Source organism: Schistocerca cancellata, chromosome 8 (genome assembly GCF_023864275.1).
Source record: "Schistocerca cancellata isolate TAMUIC-IGC-003103 chromosome 8, iqSchCanc2.1, whole genome shotgun sequence".
NCBI classification, from domain to species: domain Eukaryota; kingdom Metazoa; phylum Arthropoda; class Insecta; order Orthoptera; family Acrididae; genus Schistocerca; species Schistocerca cancellata.
The window spans coordinates 558,712,768-558,734,764 of record NC_064633.1 but is presented as its reverse complement, the minus strand read 5'-3'; the positions used below and the strand labels follow the sequence as shown (position 1 = coordinate 558,734,764).

The 21,997-nt window shown below is 39.2% G+C and overlaps 1 protein-coding gene across 3 annotated transcripts in view; it reads right to left on the bottom strand.

Moving 5' to 3' along the window:
* Nucleotides 1-21,997, bottom strand: part of LOC126094650 (zinc finger protein 511-like) — a 101,530-nt gene that overhangs the window by 40,268 nt on the left and 39,265 nt on the right. Inside the window, exon 1 of one of the 3 annotated variants that reach the window (XM_049909148.1) lies at nt 20,572-20,678. The exons of the other annotated variants lie outside the window; for them this stretch is intronic. Coding sequence (XP_049765105.1) covers nt 20,572-20,669 — 98 coding nt within the window. The 5' untranslated portion in view covers nt 20,670-20,678. Of the gene's footprint in view, nt 1-20,571; nt 20,679-21,997 lie in introns of those variants that run through there. 3 annotated transcript variants of the gene reach the window in all.

Below are 21,997 nucleotides of genomic sequence, written 5' to 3'. Positions count from 1 at the left end.
CATTTCTTACTGAAAGTCCCTCATAATCTTCTTAAGTAATGGTTGACATTAGGGACAGTCCAATCGGTGAATATTGTGAACTTAAAATCTTTGAATACATTCTCTTTTTTTCTGTTAAACTTTTTTTTTTGTGTGTGTGTGTGTGTGTGTGTGTGTGTGTGTGTGTGTGTGTGTGTGTTGTTACCTGTCCATCCAATCTCCTTCTGTGTCCATACTAAGCAAGGACCCCCTGCAAGTAGGAACATTTCTGACACCTTACTTGGTCAGAGACTGAATAGCTAGGTAATCATCATTAAACTGCAGGCAACCTATTGATATTTATCACCTATGCAAATTGGGGCAAGCTGTTCTCATATCAGCTACCTAGATTGGGAGCACTGTTAACAGCTAGCAAGAGGGAGGGGTGGGGTGGGAGCACAATTTCGAGCTTAGCCCATTTCTGCATTGACACTTTGTGGTAAAAGAAGTTGCAAGCACAGTGACATTATTCAAACATTCAACCAACACTGAGAGATATAACACAGATCTGCCGCATAGTGGTCGTCCACATTCAACATCACCATCTGATGACTATGACCTATATATTATGGCTCATACGCAACAGAAATGCTCACTACTTTTTTGGACACAGCCAAGAACGCATGTGTCAACTAACACAGTATGTTATTGTCTTCACACTATTAATTTTTCCTCTAGACTTTTGTTACAAAAAACAGTAAAAATCCCCCAAAACTCTAATGGACAAAGAAGGTGGGCAAGAGAATTTCTATAATGGAAACTTGATCATTTTAATAGAATATAAGACCTGTTTCAGTTGTCAGTGATTTGTTATTTATTTCATAAGAGCTTTTGAAGCCAACGCTCCACCTCCAGGTGCCACCAACAGCCACACATTTATGTTTTCATAATTATTTGATGGCACATGAAGATGAAGCTTTAGGCTTTGAAATCGGTCATTCAATAAGTTAGAAGTTATTGACAACTGAAGCATATTTTTTATTCTATTAATATGTTCCTCAGTTGCAGACATTAACTTGATCAAATATTTTGCAGAAACTTGATCAATGGCATTAGAATCTCTTCACCAATGAGTGCAGGATATGTCTGGCACCCTGCAAGTATGAAGGCTGCCAGGTACCAATGCACTACTAAAGCATGCACTCTCAAGGGTTCAGTAGGAATGTGGATCAGTCTTTTCTGGGCAGATTGTAGTGCTTTGAGAATTTCCGTGTAAATTCTAGAACCAATCGTCCTTCTACCGTCTCAAACACATGACATTTTAAATATAAATGGGAGAGTGGAAACGTATCTACTGCGCCACCTGTTTCTGTGTGCAGGTTGGAAGTTCGTTATGAGAAGAGTGTAAATGTGGCGGTCGAACCACACCGATAAGTGCTTGCCCCTAGCACCACAGAAGCCGTGATGAAAGAACAAGGAGTAATTATGCAGTATTCTTTGCTGTTTTAGTGACTGTGATTATTGTTAAAGAAAAATGAACAATTGAATAGAGACTTTTAAGTACTTCACGTATTGGACTCTCTAGAGGCAAGACAGGTTCATAAATTGTGTGGTTGTTAAACCAATTTTATTGCACATGTACTTTATAGAGTCTAATGCAAGATGAATTGGTTGACTTGTAAACATTCGAATGTTAATGTGAGGAATGGTGAATATGTTATTGGTGGAAGTTGAAATATATCAAGACTGAACTAAAAGTATTCTTCGAGTACTAAATTATTTTGAAAGTAGAGAGAGAGTCTTATAAATTCCTGTAACCAGCACTATTCTTCGGAGAAGAAGATTTTGGAGATTGACAGAGCCGGCAATCCAGAGAAGAGGATCGGCTGTGCAGATCAAGTAAGTCAACTGATGTGAGAGAGGTGTGAATTCTGCAGTCCAACTTCACATCACTTCAGGTTGTCTAAAGCGTTAGAAGTTATGATGCATGGATGTTAGATGGCTCTAGTCACTATAGCAAAGTTGAAAGATGACCATCCCACCTATTGTCTAGCTATGTAGTGTCCAGTTCTTTCAAGATAGCAATGAATTAGAACATTATGTCTGTATGGTGAAAGCCTTCCTCCATGGTGGCAACAATCAAATGAATTCTGACATGGACCCAACAGAAGTTTCGGACCAGCTGAAACTTGCAGTGTGTCACCACCGGAAATCTCCGCACACACTGGATGACCTCACAATACAGTTAATAGTTTCATTTCATAAGGCTATTCTTTCATTCTCTGCTCCCCTTGAGCTTAAGCCCACACATGTTCAGATATATGCAGATGGCGAAAAACTTTTTTTTAGTGCTTTCTATAGTGGATCCTTTACTGAAGTTACAGATGTAGCCTTTCCTGTATTTTATTAGTAGTATATATTGGTGAAATTTCATGTGTGTTTTTGTGTTTAAGAGACTGAACCTTGCATATTACAAGAGTATTATGAAAAGAAAAGTTGCCACTCACCATATAGTAGAGAAGCTGAGTTGCAGACAGGCACAACAAAAAGACTGTCACAAATAAAGCTTTCGGCCAGTAAGGCCTTTGTCAAAAATAGAAAACACACACACACACACACACACACACACAAACACACACACAGAGAGAGAGAGAGAGAGAGAGAGAGAGAGAGAGTGCAGTGCTCTGGGAAGCATGCAGGGTTGAGGTGGAGACAGGGTCGGCAGCTATGTGCAGTCGGGAGGTTAGATAATGGGCAGGGGAGAGGTGGGGAGGGGCAGAGGTAGCGGAAAAGAAGAGAAGTAAAAACACTGGGTGCGATGGTGGAATGAGGGCTGTGTAGAACTGGAATGCGAACAGGAAAAGGGCTGGATGGGTGAGGACTGTGACTAACAAAGGTTGAGGCCAGGAGGGTTACGGGAACATAGGATATATTGCTGGGAAAGTTCCCAACTGCACAATTCAGAAAAGCTGGTATTGGTGGGAAGTAAAGCAGTCACTGAAATGAAGAATGTCATGTTAGGTGGCGTGCTCAACAACAGGGTGGTCCAGTTGTTTCTTGGTCATAGTTTGTCGGTGGCCATTCATGCAGACAGACAGCTCGTTGGTTGTCATGGCCACATAGAATGCAGAACAGTAGTTACAGCTTAGCCTGTAGATCACATGACTGGTTTTACAGGTAGCTCTGCCTTTGATGGGATAGGTGATGTTTGTGACTGGACTGGAGTAGGTGGAGATGGCAGGGTGTATGGGACAGGTCTTGCATCTAGGTCTATTGCAGGCGTATGAGCCACGAGATATGGGGTTTTGAGCAGGGTTTGTGCAAGGATGGAAGTGTATATTATGTAGGTTCGGTGGATGGTGGAATTCCACTGTGGGAGGGGTGGCAAGGATAGTGGGCAGGACATTTCTCATTTCAGGCTTGATGAGAGGTAGTTGAAACCCTGGCAGAGAATGTAATTCAGTTGTTCCAGTCCAGGTGGAAACGAGTTATGAGGGGAATGCTCCTCTGTGGTCAGACAGTGGGACTTTGGGGTATGGTGGAAGAGGGCAAAGATAAGGCAAGGGAGATTTGTTTTTGTACAAGGTTGGGGGGATATTTACAGTCCGTGAAGGCTTCAGTGAGACCCTCGATATATTTCGAGAGGGGCCGCTCGTCACGGCAGATGCGATGACCATGGGTGGCTAGGCTGTATGGAAGGGACTTCTTGGTATGGAATGGGTGGCGGCTGTTGAAATGGAGGTATTGGTGCTGGTTAGAAGATTTGATATGGACAGATGTAGTACTGATGTAGTCATCTTTGAGGTGGAGGTCAACATCTAGGAAGGTGGTTTGTTGGGTGGAGTAGGACCAGGTGAAGCAAATGGGGGGGAGAAGTTCCATTGTTAGATATTCTAAGTGTTGTTATATGAGGAAATGGACTCACATCTTCTAATGAAGAAGTGGAAATACTTATCTCTGTTGATGAGGCACAATATATAAGTCAAGCAAAAATGTGTCAGTAAAGAAAATGTACATGAGCTTTTAAGTACTATAACTGATTGGCTTTTCAAATGATTATCACTGAACTAATCCTAACAGTTCTTTACAAGGAAGAATGAGAATCCAACAGCAACAGTTAAAAAGACAGAGAGAGAGAGAGAGAGAGAGAGAGAGAGAGATTGATCAAACTGTCTGGGTAGTTACACTGATAAGAACTTAAAACTGAAGATGATTCACCAACTAATAAAATTTTGAAGTACGTTAAAGAATTCAGAGAATCCTTTGGCTACCAAACTTCAATTTCAAACTGCAAGAACACACTAATATCATTCTTTACTAATGCAATGAATCCACCTTCCCAGGTTGTAGACATTACCACATACTTACATTAAAGATCATTTTCTTTGTTCTTGGTACCTAATTTTGGATATCAAAACACCAGAAAGTTACATTCTTTAACATATTTAAATTTTTAATGTCATAAGAAGTAATATTCTTGGATATTTCTGCACTTGACCTAAAATATGCACAGCAAAAATGCATACGATGAGATATAGGAATGGTGTTATACACCTATTTAATTAACTATCAAACAATGGACAAACCAGTATGAAATAATGACAATATTATGAAAAGGATGGATTGCTATTCACCATATAAAGGAGACATTGTGTCACAGATAGGCACAACAAAAATGTTAAACAAGTAACCTTCAGACCAAAAAGGCCTTCACTGGAATTAGTCACACACACATGCACACACGCACACACACACACACACACACACACACAAATGCAACTAGCATACAAATGACCACAGTCTCTGGCTGCTGAGGCCATACCAAGGGGTGTGTGTGTGTGTGTGTGTGTGTGTGTGTGTGTGTGTGTGTGTGTGTGTGTGCGTTACAACCAATGAAGGCCGTTTTGACCATAAGCTTATTTATTTGACAGTCTCTCCATTGTGCCTATCTGCAACTTAGCACCTCCGCTGTTTGGTGAGTTCTTTTCATAATACTGCATTTCAGCAACTAGACAAACTAAGAACAGCTTCAAAATATATTTAATCTGTTATCCAATTTGTCATACATAGCTTCTCACAATTAAAAATATAACACTAGGAACAAAAATGACCTCTGCTATTCTTGATTTTTACATAATCCTTGTGATGTAACATATCACTTTGGAAAAGTGATGTGTTACTCAACCCATACTTAGCCGACAAACGATGAGCATGATAGTTTTAACTATTTATTGGTTTAATAGTCTGAAACTGAAAACTATTTCAACATTTTTGTCATTGTTTTCAAATGAAAACTGATATAGGTGGACGGTTATTGCATTTTACCAAGGGCTGTGATGCCTGCAGGGCATTACATTTGTTCTGTGCTTCGAGGCCAAGGATTGGACAAGTGGGGTGCAGCACTGAGTAAGAGTGTGCTGCAACAATATGGATGGTGTCATTTTGAATGGAAGATGGTGAATTGTCAGTCAAATTGTACATTTTCATTCAAATGTCAGATCTTGTCCAGTAACATCAAAGTTGAATGTACAAACACAAACTTTACGTGCAATGTTCTTTTAGATTAACTTGTTGTATCAGAAGCTATAATATACTCTTTATCAGAAGACGATTAAGTACTTTCTATTCATTTGCAGAATGTTGGAAACAGATCAAGATTTATAGATTTTCAGCACAAGACCCAACTGCAGGGGAAACAATGTCCACAGTGTAGCACCTGCTTGGTCTATGAAGAAATCATAATTGAAGGTGCTGCAGTTCAGAATATGAAGGTTAGATATAAGCACTTCTAAAACCCAAATGTTGCATTTTGGGGCCCTAATGCAGGACCCAGAATAAACTAATGCTAAAAATTGAAACAAAATTTGAGAAAGAGGACTCATATTAGGTACACATTAAAAAGATATTGATATTTGAAAGTGAAGAATATACAATGGTTATCCCTCTTGTCATTAACAATGACATCAGTAGAAGAAATTCTGTGACAAAATCATTAAATAATCACATCCAAGGAATATAAAGAAACATCAGAAGAATTAATTTCTTGGTAAGTGATAACTAAATAAATTGGCAATACATGCACCATAGAAGAATGAAAGTCTCCAAGTCAGGAGACTATAAAGACTACAACTTTTCCAGTCGGTCCAACACAAAAACTACACCACAGCGAGATGAGGCAGCTATGGCGATGATGCAACTAACAGCAGCAGTCCAGTTCACCAAGCACAGCTGTCTGGCATTACGTCAGCAACTCGACATGCCACGCTACAAAATCAACTTTGGTTGCTTGGGGGGAGATTTGTTGAAATGAATGACACAATTTGAGACTTTACTCGTCTCGTACAGATATGATTTTATGCATACAGACTGAACTGGCTATAGAAAATTTGTACCAAGGCTGGGAATCGAACACAGGTCTCCTTTATACTAGGCAGGTGCATTAGCCACCTGGCCAACTTAGCACAGTGGTTCACATAACTGCACGGACGACCCTGGCACACCTCACTCTTCGATCCAAATTCTCACTGCTGCCCCAGTCTATTTTTAATTCCCCCTTACACATGAACAGAGATACGTATAAGTATTGGAAATTGTGTCATTTCATTTGTATAACTACCTGGACCTGAATTTCAGGGTGGATCCCCATTTACATTCAATGCTGAGGTGCTATTCCAGAACATGGGGAGCCTCAGTAGTTCTGTTCATGCGTAAGGGGAATTTCAAGTGGATTGGGGAGGCAATGAGACTTTGGATCGAGGAGGCTAAAGCACCTGCCAAGTAAGCGGGAGACCCGGGTTCGATACCCAGCCTTGGTACAGACTTTCACTCACCACTTCAGTCATTTTCAGAAATTTACATTCCTGATTTGAACTTGGACAAAGTAATTAGGCAGTAAATTTTCAGAAGAGTGCTGCTATTAACAAACCAAAAACATGTACTTAGAACTTTTTTTTTTCAGACACAAATACAGAATTGTAAACAGAGGATGTTAACAATTCCTCATCATGGAAGCAAAGAAAAGGAAGGAAGGAGAAGTTCTACATTTAGACTGTGTTGGATGACATGCTGACATCTAGGTTCAATCAAAATGAGATGATCAAGATGCATAGCAACACAAATGGGGTCAATTTTTGATAAATCACTAGAATTACATAAATGAATAACACATTTTGATCACTCTTAGCATGAGGTAGAGGAGTACTTAGGAGATAGAAAGGAAAATGAACAATTTGGCAGCTAACTCATCGTCACCTGTACCCGGTGACGTTACCCACATTGTCACAGCATGGTCATACTCGATGGTGCACCCTGCTTCTCCATGCTGAGACCTTGAAGCATGGAATGAACAAACAAACAAATGGATAAGTAATGTGTATTGGTCACCCTCAGTGGGAAGTACAGGATTACTTAGGAGACAGAGAGGAAAGAAACCAGGCATGGAGTCATAATCGATTAAGAGTCTGTTAAACTCGAAATACAGAAGAAAAAGGAGAGAAATGTAGAAGATAACGATACGCAGAATGCTGAATCCCTCTATATAAATTGTGTATTGTATGCTGCTCCTAAGGAAGGTTATAATTAGTAAAGGAATATACACTCCTGGAAATGGAAAAAAGAACACATTGACACCGGTGTGTCAGACCCACCATACTTGCTCCGGACACTGCGAGAGGGCTGTACAAGCAATGATCACACGCACGGCACAGCGGACACACCACGAACCGCGGTGTTGGCCGTCGAATGGCGCTAGCTGCGCAGCATTTGTGCACCGCCACCGTCAGTGTCAGCCAGTTTGCCGTGGCATACGGAGCTCCATCGCAGTCTTTAACACTGGTAGCATGCCGCGACAGCGTGGACGTGAACCGTATGTGCAGTTGACGGACTTTGAGCGAGGGCGTATAGTGGGCATGCGGGAGGCCGGGTGGACGTACCGCCGAATTGCTCAACACGTGGGGCGTGAGGTCTCCACAGTACATCGATGTTGTCGCCAGTGGTCGGCGGAAGGTGCACGTGCCCGTCGACCTGGGACCGGACCGCAGCGACGCACGGATGCACGCCAAGACCGTAAGATCCTACGCAGTGCCGTAGGGGACCGCACCGCCACTTCCCAGCAAATTAGGGACACTGTTGCTCCTGGGGTATCGGCGAGGACCATTCGCAACCGTCTCCATGAAGCTGGGCTACGGTCCCGCACACCGTTAGGCCGTCTTCCGCTCACGCCCCAACATCGTGCAGCCCGCCTCCAGTGGTGTCGCAACAGGGGTGAATGGAGGGACGAATGGAGACGTGTCGTTTTCAGTGATGAGAGTCGCTTCTGCCTTGGTGCCAATGATGGTCGTATGCGTGTTTGGCGCCGTGCAGGTGAGCGCCACAATCAGGACTGCATACGACCGAGGCACACAGGGCCAACACCCGGCATCATGGTGTGGGGAGCGATCTCCTACACTGGCCGTACACCACTGGTGATCGTCGAGGGGACACTGAATAGTGCACGGTACATACAAACCGTCATCGAACCCATCGTTCTACCATTCCTAGACCGGCAAGGGAACTTGCTGTTCCAACAGGACAATGCACGTCCGCATGTATCCCGTGCCACCCAACGTGCTCCAGAAGGTGTAAGTCAACTACCCTGGCCAGCAAGATCTCCGGATCTGTCCCCCATTGAGCATGTTTGGGACTGGATGAAGCGTCGTCTCACGCGGTCTGCACTTCCAGCACGAACGCTGGTCCAACTGAGGCGCCAGGTGGAAATGGCATGGCAAGCCGTTCCACAGGACTACATCCAGCATCTCTACGATCGTCTCCATGGAAGAATAGCAGCCTGCATTGCTGCGAAAGGTGGATATACACTGTACTAGTGCCGACATTGTGCATGCTCTGTTGCCTGTGTCTATGTGCCTGTGGTTCTGTCAGTGTGATCATGTGATGTATCTGACCCCAGGAATGTGTCAATAAAGTTTCCCCTTCCTGGGACAATGAATTCACGGTGTTCTTATTTCAATTTCCAGGAGTGTAGAACATACAGCTAAAATGTTACTAGTTATTTGAAAATGTAGCTTCTCCTATTTGGTATTAGTGACCAAAAATGAATAAAGCTTTCATAAAATAGATGCTGTTGTAAGAAATGAAATGTCAGTAGCATAATGTGATTAAAGATACTCATGAATGTGCCCAACCACTGACACATTGTGGGTATATATTTTGGAAGTAAGTCTCAGTGTATTTTATAAAGTGTTTTGTATTTCAAATTTAGAAAATGGTAAAATCTGGTAAGAGCTTGTACAATTTTCTACTAGGTGGCAGTAATAATAGTTTATATGGGTTTTGTACAAAGGGATTTGGTACTATTTGAAATCTAACAAGTTCTGGTTGGGTTTATACCAATTTCTTAGGGAAGGTTAGCTTAACTTAGTATAAGCAGTCAAACTATTTGCCTCACTTGTCTTACTCAAAAGAATTTAAGAACAAAGTAAAACTTGTAGTGACCAGTCAGAGGTTTCTTTTGTAGCTGAGGTGGTAAACTGGATTGAAGTTACTATTTTGTTGCTATTCTCTCCATAGGCTTTCAATAGTATGGTGTTAGAACCAATTTTCAGGCCTGTGAGGTTGAAGCTGGTGATGTTCATTCTGTAGGATTGGTAAGTTCTACATTCTCTAGCCCATAGTGAAGTACCTCCTATGGAGGGATCCTTTAGTGGGATGTGCAGTAGGCTTCTGTCTTTGGGGTCTATCTTCATTTTATTATTTGTTTCTAACATTCCTAGTCTTACCTTTCCTTTCTTTCTTCTGCGCCAGGATGTAATAGAACTGAAAAATAGCCCATTTTGATATATTATACACTAATTAAAGGTGTTTTGAAAAGCATTTACTTTGTACGATTTTAGGGTAGGTGTTGCAATCCATAATTGATACAGAAAATATATTCTTTGTTGCTATGACTGTGATCTTTGCCGCCAGGATGTAATAGAACTGAAAAATAGCCCATTTTGATATATTATACACTAATTAAAGGTGTTTTGAAAAGCATTTACTTTGTACGATTTTAGGGTAGGTGTTGCAATCCATAATTGATACAGAAAATATATTCTTTGTTGCTATGACTGTGATCTTTGGTGAGCAACGGGATTTCAGCAACTTGAGTTTTGGCCGGAGTGGAGAATAGTCGTTTTCAATTTCTGGCAATAAATATGTGCTTTTTTTAAACAAACTGTGGAATCCTGCATCATGATTTCATTAGTCTAGTGATAATCAAAACACGCACCTTTCTTGCACCCAGAGAAGCAGTGGAATCATCGCCTAGACAAAACAAGGAGCCACATGGGCAATGCAGACTCAGCAGCATTAAGAAGGGGACATCATGACCATCTCTACGAAGTAATGTTCATCCATTAGCCACACTGTAATGGTATCTGTATGCAGATAACTTTTGCAGTGTAGCAGAAAGGGTCCATGATAACTGGGGGCTCTGTGCCACGGTTAAGACATTTATATGTACACGGATTGATGAAATCTATGTTTTTCAGGAGCCTAAAGAAAAAAAAGGATGATTTTCTTGTGTCTAATAACCACGTGGTGCAAAGATGTACAATACATGGAAATCAAGGGATACGAAACGAAATGGTAAAGTGGACTGACCACATGAGTGGAGACCCACCAAAATGATAAGTACATTTGTGTAGAGCTTTTTATTCCTTTTATTATTTTGTTTGTGAAATTTTACGAAAATGACCATTGTAAAAGAGGAAAGTGGTGCTGAATCTGAGCAGGATTGTGAAAATTTGTTACTCTCTGGGGACTTAGACATGCCGATAAAAACGCAAAATGAGTCATTCAAAGAAGTGGATCAAAGTCTTCATTTATTAGAACAGGAGATGTCTGACATAAAAGCAATGTAACAAATTATGGAACAATTGTTAGCTTTAAATCAAACAGTTGCAGCACCCTTACAAGCTAATGAGGAACAGTTACACAACATGAATCAGATGGTTGTGGATAGTTTTCGGGTCATAAATCAGAAAGTATCGCATCTCGAGGGAGTGATAAACAAAAAAAATTGACAATGTCTTACTTTGGGGTAATAAACTTCACAATGGCATATACAAGATAGACAAGAAACTTAGTAGGGCAGGAACAAAGATTTTGGTGGTAGAATCTGAAGTGGGAGAAACAAAATCTAGTCTGAATAACCAAATTCAATCTGTAAAAAATGAACTAGTCACAGACAGAGAGAAAAATGCAAGTATTTTGTTAATGTCAACAGATAAATAGATACAGTTTGTGTAAATGTAAAAGCTATGGCTGCAGATATTGAAAGTAGAGTAGATTCAAAACTAACTGTTGTAAATGATAAAGTGGAAACAGTCAGTAACACTGTAAAACGCCACGGGGTTTAAACTAAGATAAACGTTAAGTGAACTGAAAAGTACAATATCAGAGTTAAACCGTAAGTTTGAAATACTTAGCAATGATGTAGCTAACAAAAAATTTTCTATGAACACATGTACCTTATTATCCAATATTGCAGTTAAAAACTTTTCTAATGAGTGTAGTTTGCATCCTGTTGACTCTCTGCAGAGTTGTGCAGACAACTTTTTGCCTAATATGAGTGAAAGTTTGTAGATTAAGTTTGTGAAAAAATTTTTGGAGGGGGAATCTAGGTCATGGGCCAATCAAAATTTTTCTGTGTACATGTCTTATGCAGAATATGAAATAGGGTTCTGGTCTGAAACTGAACAAACCAGAATAAAGAGAGAGTTCCTGAATGGACTAAATTATAGGGAAACACAGGGGACTATGAAACAATTTTGTAAAAATCAATTGAAGAAACTTGTACATTTGGGTAAACCCTTTGATGCTATAAGAGGTTGTCGCCAACTGATGTGCAATGGGACCTAGTTTATGGACCAGATGACGACACTGAACAATTTCTAAACTATATGGACAAACTAGATAGAATTATAGACAAAGTGGGGAAACCAAAAAACTATTTCAATCACACACAGAGAGGTGGGGATCATAGTTGGGGAAATTCTAATTTTAACAGAAGGGAAAACAGTAGGTCTAACATCCATAGTTTTCAACACAGGGAACAAAATAGTCACAATAATAATAATTTCCATTCAAGGGAAAACTACAATTTCCATTCAAGAGGGCAATCTGGAAACAATTGGAACAGAAATAATAACAGGGAGTTTAAAAACAGGAACTGGCATGAACATAGTGACACCAGGAGTCAAATGCTATGGTAAGTCGTGAAGTAAAAAGTTAGCATGCACTCCATTGTCAGTCCACACGGTAGGGGTGAAAAGTATAGATAATAGATGGGCCGATAACAGTGACTGCACTGTACAAAAATATACATCTGAAGTAATGAGTAGTTATCCTGTGAGTGTGTACTACCCTGTAAACACAGTATCTGTTAAGAATGACACTTGTTCCTCATCTAACACTAAAAATGCAAGTAAGAGGAATGAACACATTGGTTGTAATAAAGAGCCAGAGGAAGTAATTGACTTAGTTGAATTTTATGAATGGACAGAAACTTTTAGTTTGTCAGAGGACCAGCAGGTTAACAATTTACATGATTTAGGAACTGAAGCACTGATGAGGGAACCAGGTGAGCAAATTGTTGACACTGATTTAATCAGCAAAGAATTAAATACACTTGGGTGTGAAAGCAACATTGTAAGTTTTCAGGAGAGAGAGGTTGATGATTGTAGTATTTGGGAAAATGAAGATTTAATGGTGCCTGATGACGGTGAGAAATATTATGTTTGTTTGAAAGAAGAAATGGAAGAATTAGGTATTGTGGGAGAAACTGATATTATGCAACTTCCTGGCAGATTAAAACTGTGTGCCCGACCGAGATTCGAACTCGGGACCTTTGCCTTTCGCGGGCAAGTGCTCTACCATCTGAGCTACCGAAGCATGACTCACGCCCGGTCTCACAGCTTTACTTCTGCCAGTATCTCGTCTCCTACCATCCAAACTTTACAGAAGCTCTCCTGCGTACCTTGCAGAACTAACACTCCTGAAAGAAAGGATACTGCGGAGACATGGCTTAGCCACAGCCTGGGGGATGTTTCCAGAATGAGATTTTCACTCTGCAGCGGAGTGTGTGCTGATATGAAACTTCCTGGCAGATTAAAACTGTGCGCCCGACCGAGACTCGAACTTGGGACCCCGCTGCAGAGTGAAAATCTCATTCTGACATTATGCATGTTGTAGATATACCAAAGGCTGTTGTTAATTTAAGTGGTGTTAATGTCAGTGTCACAACCAATTCTTCTGTAATCCAACATCTTATGAAGAAACATGTTGAGATGATAAATATTCTCTTAATAGTAAAACTGACTGTGCAAGTAGGCTACCATTTATAATGAACAAATGGTGAATTATTTCCTTATAATACGTGGCTAAATAGTGATGCAATTAAAATTATAGCAATTTTAGAAAAATGAGTCTTAATGTGTGTCAAATTTTATAGCCTGATTGGTGGCAAAATACTAAACATATTATTGTTGAACAACTGAAGGATAAGTACCTTAGTGATGAACAAAGTTATACTGATGAAAATGTTGGATTAATGAAATTACAGCGTTAATGATGTGTATGTTAATGTAATGACAGTAGGTAATACATGTGGCAGTAATATAGGTAATTGTAATTCAGGAAGTCATTGTTTTAGTGAAATCAAAAGTGATTTGGTGTATGAATATGTTCCATCTGAAAAAGGTGATGGCATATGTAGTCCATTCATTACAGTAAAAGTTGGTACCTGAGAAGGCAAGTACCTTATAGACACAGGGAGTCAAGTGTTGGGAATATCTGAAATATTAAGCAAAAAGCTGAAGTGCAAGAAAGACTACATTTAAATGCCAGTCATTGGGGTGAAAATAAGAGGTGCTACAGGAAAACATAGTAAAACAGTTAAAAGACAAACTTTGTTATCTTTTACAATTTAGAAAGTCACCTTTACGCATGGATGCCTAATTTTATAATATATGTTGACAAAGACGTAACAGAGCTAGACTTAAGTGAAGTAGATTTCAAAACACTTGTAAACACTAAGATTTCAGAAGCTAGTGGTCTAAACAATGGGCAAAAACAGGAACTAGAGTCTTTGTTATAGGAATACAGTGATGTCTTTAGCAACATTCCAGGGAAAGTTAGAGGTTACCAATTTACTTTGCTAGTGAGATGCCATGATCCATTTTCATAAAACCGTATGGTGTACCCATTGCAAAAAACGTATAGTGGTTGAGAAAGAACTACATAATATTGAAGCGTGTGGCATTATTGAAAGGAGTATCAGCACTTATAATAACCCACTGGTAGTAGTGTCAAAGAGAAATGGGAGAGTGGGAATAGTTCTTGACTCCAGGCTTTTAAACAAGATCTTATACAGGGAAACAGACCACCCTGAAAACATCAATGAGGTGTTGCACAAGTTCAAGGATATAAAATTAATGTCAAATCTAGAATTAACCTCAGGCTTTCACCAAGTATCCCTGGCATCCAACTCTAGGAAATACACTGCTTTTATATACAACAGTCATACCTATCAGTATTGTGTAGTCCCTTTTGGCTTGGACTCATCGGTAGCAGAATTCATTAGAGCTTTAGACCATGTGCTTGGGGAGAAACTTGTATCCAAATTAGTGATTTATGTAGATGACATTTTAGTAACTGTACAAGATTGGAATGAGCATGTTGTGCTTTTAAGACAGGGATGTGAGATATTTAGAAGAGGGGGGAATGACACTAAAACTAAAAAAGTGCAAATCTGCAGTACCTGAGTTAAAATTTTCCGGACATGTCATAACAGAAAAAGGAATTTTGGCAGATCCAAACAAAATTAAAGCTACTTCAGAGTTTCATACACCCCATAACAGAAAACAACTAAAATCATTTTATGGGCTATGTGGATTCTACAGAAAATTTGTAAGTAAACCAAGCTTAAACACACCCTGTCTAAGTAACTTATTAAAGAAGGACACTATTTGGATATGGGGTAAAGATTGTCAAGAGGCTTTCGACAAAATAAAAAAAAAAAAGTGAATAACCAGAACCTGTTACACAGACCAGATTTCAATTTACCTTTCTGTTTACATACTGACAGTAGTGATTATGGGTTAGGTGCCGAATTATTTCAAGAAAAAGAAGTCAATGGGGAAACTGTTCATCCTACAATTGCATTTGCAAGCAGAATGTTATTGAAGTATGAAAAAAAAACTATACAGTCACAGAAAAGAGTTACTAGCCATACTGTGGTCATTTTCAAAATTCAAGACCTATTTACTTGGACATAAGGTAATAGTGTACTCTGGTCATAAAGCATTAACCTATTTACAGGAATGTAAGCTTTATCATGATAAGCTTACAGTATTTACAACAATTCAACTCTGAAATTAAATATATTAAAGGCACTGACAACATAGGTACAGATACTCTATCAAAGCTACCAGTAGGAGGGGAAACAGAAATTTTTGATCACAATGAAGAAAACAGTTTAAAATGAGGTATATTAAAGGGGTCACAGATGAAAAAGTTGTAACATCATTGTATGATAAAGTCAGGAGGAACCAGAACTGTGATATAAATTGGAAATTAATAAAGAGTTGTTTAGGGAAAAAGAACTCTGAAAAATTAGACAAGTACTATAAGGTGTTTAAGGGTGCTCTATTTAGGAGAACAGATGAAAGACTCGGACAACTGGAAACCATGCTGGCCTGAAGATGAAGCTGAGAGGTTAATTAGGTATACACATGAGAGACTCATTCAGAAATGTATGCAAAAATTACAAGCAAATATATATTTCTACAATATGGCCCAGAAAGTTAGAAAAGAATTGTCAACTTGTGATAAATGCTGATGAGTCAAAGTAAGTAACAGAAAATGTCAAGGTGAAATGCAAAACATTACTCCTGCACAACCTCTAGATTTAGTCCCCGTTGATTTCTACGGGACTCTTTCAAGGGGTAGGAGTGGCCACTGCTACATTTTTGTCACGGTGGATGTATTTTCTAAACTAATCAAGTTGTATCTTGTCGGAAAAACCACATGTAAAGAGATAGTTACAAAAGTTGAAAAATACTATTTCTTAAACATCGGGAAACCAAAAGTGATCTGTTGGATAGTGGTTTGCAGTTTTTATCAAAAGTTTTGAAAGCCTTTGTCAATAAATCGTGAATCAAACATGTTCAAATATCCGTGTATAATCCATCGTCAAACCCAGTTGCGAGGCATATGCATGAGATTGGTTGCTTATGTCGTACATATTGCAGTCATAAATATCCTACATGGTACGACTCTGTACTAGAGTTTGAAGATGTCATGAACAGCTCGCAAACATACTTCCACAGGATTTTTCACTTTATGAAATTATGTTTCATCTAAAACCGGACAACATTATCACTAAACTCGTAGAATTCCCACCATGCACAATGATGACTATGCGTGAATGTGAAGCCATAGTCAAAGAAACCATGATAAAACAGGAGGAAATTAGAAAAAGACGACATGATAACAAGATCAAAGCAACCAAGTTTAAAGTTGGAGATTACGTTTTAGTAAAATCACATGAGAAATCAAAAATGTTAACTTCTGAAATAAAGAAATTCTTTGAAATCCACATGGATCCATTCGAGATTGTGGAGAATTCACACCCTAATGCATACTGGTTGGTGTATCCTAAATCCAGGAAAGTTCTCGGGCTAAGGAATAGTGTTTCATTGAAATTATATAAACTAAAGGGAAAAGACTATTCTGAGAAAGTTAGAAGGTGACTCAACAAAAGTTTTTCACTGGAAATTATGAAATGTAGTGTGCAAAAATTGACTGATTTTATGATACAGTTTTGTGTCCTTGAAAATGTTTATTATTTCTTTGAAATGTGTTTGCTGTATGAAGTGTTTGCAGTGAATTTTCTTTGTGTAATATGCTCATCATGTTTGTTCTTGATATATCTATATGTTTATGCAGTTTATAATAGAAGGAAACATTCCACGTGCGAAAAAATATATCTAAAAACAAAGATGATTTGACTTACCAAACGAAAGCGCTGGCACGTCGATAGACACACAAACAAACACAAACATACACACAAAATTCTAGCTTTCGCAACCAACGGTTGCCTCGTCAGGAAAGAGGGAAGGAGAGGGAAAAACGAAAGGATTTGGGTTTTAAGGGAGAGGGTAAGGAGTCATTCCAATCCCGGGAGCGGAAAGACTTACCTTAGGGGAAAAAAGGACGGGTATACACTCGCGCACACACACACATATCCATCCACACATATACAGGCACAAGCAGACATATACAGAGGCAAAGAGTTTGGCAGAGATGTCCAACGACTCCCCTTAATTACTACACACATAAGTTGTTGAAATACCCAACTAAACAAGGGGGAGAATCGTTTTAAGTAAACAACATGAATTACTGTATATTGTTTCTCAACCACTGCAAAGCACAGGCAGTAATAATTTTCTAATTCTGATGTATACATATCATCCAAAAACATTCAAACAACCATGATTCTACCCTTGCCCTTTTACTGTGGATATGAACCCCTGTAACAGACTGACTGTAGCTTTACTTTTGAAAACAATTTAATTTTTTGTTTATCCTTGGTGTAAGGGTTATAGTTTGCAATAATACATTTTACATCCAATATGTTAATGCATTTGTATTACAAGTTTACTGAATTTGTTGTTAGTTAAAGAATCCTTTTTGGACCAGTCCATACCTATGTAGTATTACTCAGACACATTCCTGTAAACTTCTCCCACTAGATACACATTACCAGAAGGATAAATACGTATTCTAACCATATACTTACATATAAATATTATGTAACCACAAGGTGATCTCTGTATTTGTTTTTACATAACAAGGCATTATAATAATTGAAGCAATACAAACAGCTAAGCTGTGGAAATGGACTTGCTTCAGTACAAGCAGAAATCAAACATATTAAAGGAGGACAGCTAAGTGCAGATGGAAAATGTGGGACATTACTGTGAATAGCCAGTAAAGTGGTCAATAAAAGAAAGTAAGACAAACCAATACTCAAAAACTACAACCTTTCAATGACTCAATGTTAAGTGCTACGACATTATAGACTCATCTAAGTGAAAATTGTAAATCTTCTCTTGTATTTCATTTACCTTAAAATTAACAATTTGTGTTTTCTTTCACTTTCTGTAACACAATTTCAGTGTTAACCCTAATGTCATGCCAATTGCTATGGGCAGAAAGTTAGCAAAATTCAAAGAAAACAGTCCTATTAAAAATTTTAATTTATTTAAAATCATTCTTGGCAGTTCCATTATTCTGGAGTCAGAAATTTGTTCGCATGTTCACATTTACAAAATTCTTGGGGGGCTATTGTAATGGAACTGACAAATAGCCCATTTTGTTATGCTATACACTAATTAAAATTGTTTTGAAAAGCATTTACTTTGTATGATTTTAGGGTAGGTGTTGCAATCAATAATCGATACAGAAAATGTATGTTCTTTGTCATTATGACTGTGATATTTGGTGAGCAACGGGATTTCTGCCACTTGAGTTTTGACCGCAGTGGAGAGTAGTTGTTTTCAAGTTCTGGCAATAAATATGTGCTTTTTTTAAACAAACCGTGGAATCCTGCATCACGATTTTGTTAGTCTAGTGATAATCAACACCCGCACCTTTCTTGCTCCCAGAACAGCAGAGGAATCAATGCCTAGACAATAAGGAGCCACATGGACAATGCAGACGCAGCAGCATTGAGAAGGGGACATCATGACCATCTCTACGAAGTAATGTACATCCATGAGCCACACCATAGTGGTGTCTTAATGGAGATAACTTTGCAGTGTAGTAGTTCCATGTTAAAGAGTATCATTCTATCCAACTCCTTTCCAAATCCAACAGTTCCAATGTGCAAACCCTTCTCTTGTCTGTATACTTCCACCTGTTTTCACAGTATCATCCAAGATGTAGTAATACCCCACTAGCTTCCAGACAAAGTTAGCTAACATTACAGTCACAAAAGGAACTGATATTTATTTGACTTCAGTTTCAACAAATAATCAATGTAACACTTTATGATAAAAACACAGTTAATAGAGTAATTTAAAACTGATGAATTAAAAAAATACATGTGTTAATTCAGTTATTTCCTTATTATTTTTATATATGTGACAGTATCATTTGTCTAAGGGAGGGGACATGTAATTTAACATACACTATGTGATCAAAAGTATCCTGACACTTGGCTGAAAATGACATACAAGTTCGTGGTGCACTCCATCGGTAATGCTGGAATTCAATATGATGTTGGCCCAACCTTAGCCCTGATGACAGCTTCCACTCTCACAAGCATACATTCAATCAGGTGCTGGAAGGTTTCTTGAGGAATGGCAGCCCATTCTTCACGTAGTGTTCTATAGGATCAGGTCAGGACTCTGTGCAGGCCAGCCCATTACAGGGATGTTATTGTTGTGTAACCTCTCTGCCACAGGCCGTGCACTATGAACAAGTGCTTGATCGTGTTGAAAGATGCAATCGCCATCCCCAAATTTCTCTTCAACAGTGGGAAGCAAGAAGGTGCTTAAAACATCAATGTAGACCTGTGCTGTGATACTGCCATGCAAAACAACAAGGGGTGCAGGCTCCCTTCAATAAAAACATGACCACACCATAACACCACCGCCTCCGAGTTTTACTGTTGGCACTACACACAATGACAGACGACATTCACCGGGCATTCGCCATACCCACACCCTGCCATTGGATCGCCACATTGTGGACCTCGATAGGTTACTCCACACAACATTTTTCCACTGTTCGATCGTCCAATGTTTACACTCCTTACACCAAGCGAGGCATGGTTTGGCATTTACCGGCGTGATGTGTGGTTTATGAGCAGCTGCTCGACCATGAAACCCAAGTTTTTTCACCTCCCGCCTAACTGTCATAGTACTTGCAGTGTATCCTGATGCAGTTTGGAATTCCTGTGTGATGGTCTGGATAGATATCTGCCTATTACACATTAGGAGCCTCTTCAACTGTCGGTGGTCTCTGTCAGTCAATAGATGAGATTGACCTGTACACTTTTGTACTGTACGTGTGCCTTCACATTTCCATTTCACTACCACATCGGACACAGTGGATGTAGGGATGTTGAGGAGTGTGGAAATCTGGTGAACAGACATATGACACAAGTGACACGCAATCACCTGGCCACGTTCAAAGTCCGTGAGTTCTGCAGAGCATCCCATTCTGCTCTCTCACGATGTCTAATGGCTACTGAGGTCGCTGATGTGGAGTACCTGGCAGTAGGTGGTAGCACAATGCACCTAATATGAAAAACATATGTTTTTAGGGGGTGTCTGGATACTTTTGATCACATAGTGTATCACTCTGGTAAAGTGACGTGTTACCCAACATTTACCTAACTGACAAATGATGATTGAAATAGATGAAATCATTTATCAGTTAAATAGTTTGGAACCAAAAACTGTTTGGAGGTTTTTGTCATTGTTTTTGCATGTAAACTGCTAGAGATATGATCACCATGTGTATTCAAGATAGGATGGCTATTCCAGTTTGCCACAAGTTGCATACCTGCACGATATACCATTTGTTCTGTGCTTCAAGTTCTGAGCTTGGAGATGCATGGTGCGCCTACAAGAAAGAGTGTAGTGTGACAATGTGAATGACATCACAACGAACAGAAACAATGAGTTAGCTGTCAAATCGTTCATTCTCATTCAAATATCAGATTTTGTTCATGTAACTTCAAAGTTGAAAGTATGAATGCAAACAGTAAATGCGATGTTCTTTAACATTAACTACTTTTATCAGAAGACGCAATATACTTGCCAATACAAGAAGAAGAAGTACTTTCTTATCATTGGTAGACAATTGGAAACAGATTAAGATTTAGATTTTCAGCACAAGATCCAACTGCAGAGGAAACCATGTGGTGTCTTCGCGATCTATGAACAAATTACAATTAAAGGTGCTACAGTTCAGAATTTTAAGGTAAATATATACATTTCTACAGAACAAATATTGTATCCTTGGGAGAAGCATTATCATATTGAAGATGAAACAGTATGAATTCTAGAAAGGATACAAACAACCAGTAAGAGCAGAGGAAGAGCCAAAGAGAATGGGAGTTCAATAAGAAAGCAAGACCGATGAGGTTCTATGGACTAACGAATCCAGCTCAAGTGGAAGGCTGAAAATAATGTGAAGCTTGTGCAATAGGAGTGATGGGACAAGAAATGTGATGGGAATATAAGCAGGGACTAGTGGTAATTATGGCCATGATGAGTATTGTGGGATTAAAAGACACGTCTTAGGTCGTTCCTATCTGTGTATTTCGTGCAAGCTGCTCCTCAGTGAAAAATCATGGGGATGGGAGGGAGGGAGGGAAGGAGAATATGTGGAGGGGGAATGGATGACAGCATATTCAGAAGCCGTGTACGGTGATAATCAGCAACATCAGTAACTGACATGGCTACTTTCACACGTTTATTTTTCAGAGATCAGCTACAGAACTAATGCATAATGGCCTTGATGAATGAGTGGAACAGGTCTTACCTGCACACATCATTAGGAGATGGGCGCAGGACCAGGAAAGAATGAACAAGATTCTTTGTAAGACAGGCTAGTGAGAAATAAAATTCTTTAAGCTGTCTGTCTGTTGTTTTCCATTTCAGTTGCCTTTAGTATTTGCTACTTGCTTTAGTTCTCTTTGATGCCTTGTTCTTGTCTCATCCACCCAATAGCCTATTTACCATTAATTTCTCCTTTCGTTTGGCATGAGATGACTTGCTGTATTATTGTTTGTACCCATGTATTGGAACCCTTACATCTATGCTGTTTACATAATTTTACCTATGTACTGATAATGCTTCTCAAAGCATTCTTCCCGTCAAATAACTAGCTTATCTTGCTTCAGAAAGTCTTATGGCAGTTATGTTTAACATGCGTTTTCGAGTGATGTTGCACTATCAAAACAAATTCTAGAATTCTTCAAGCA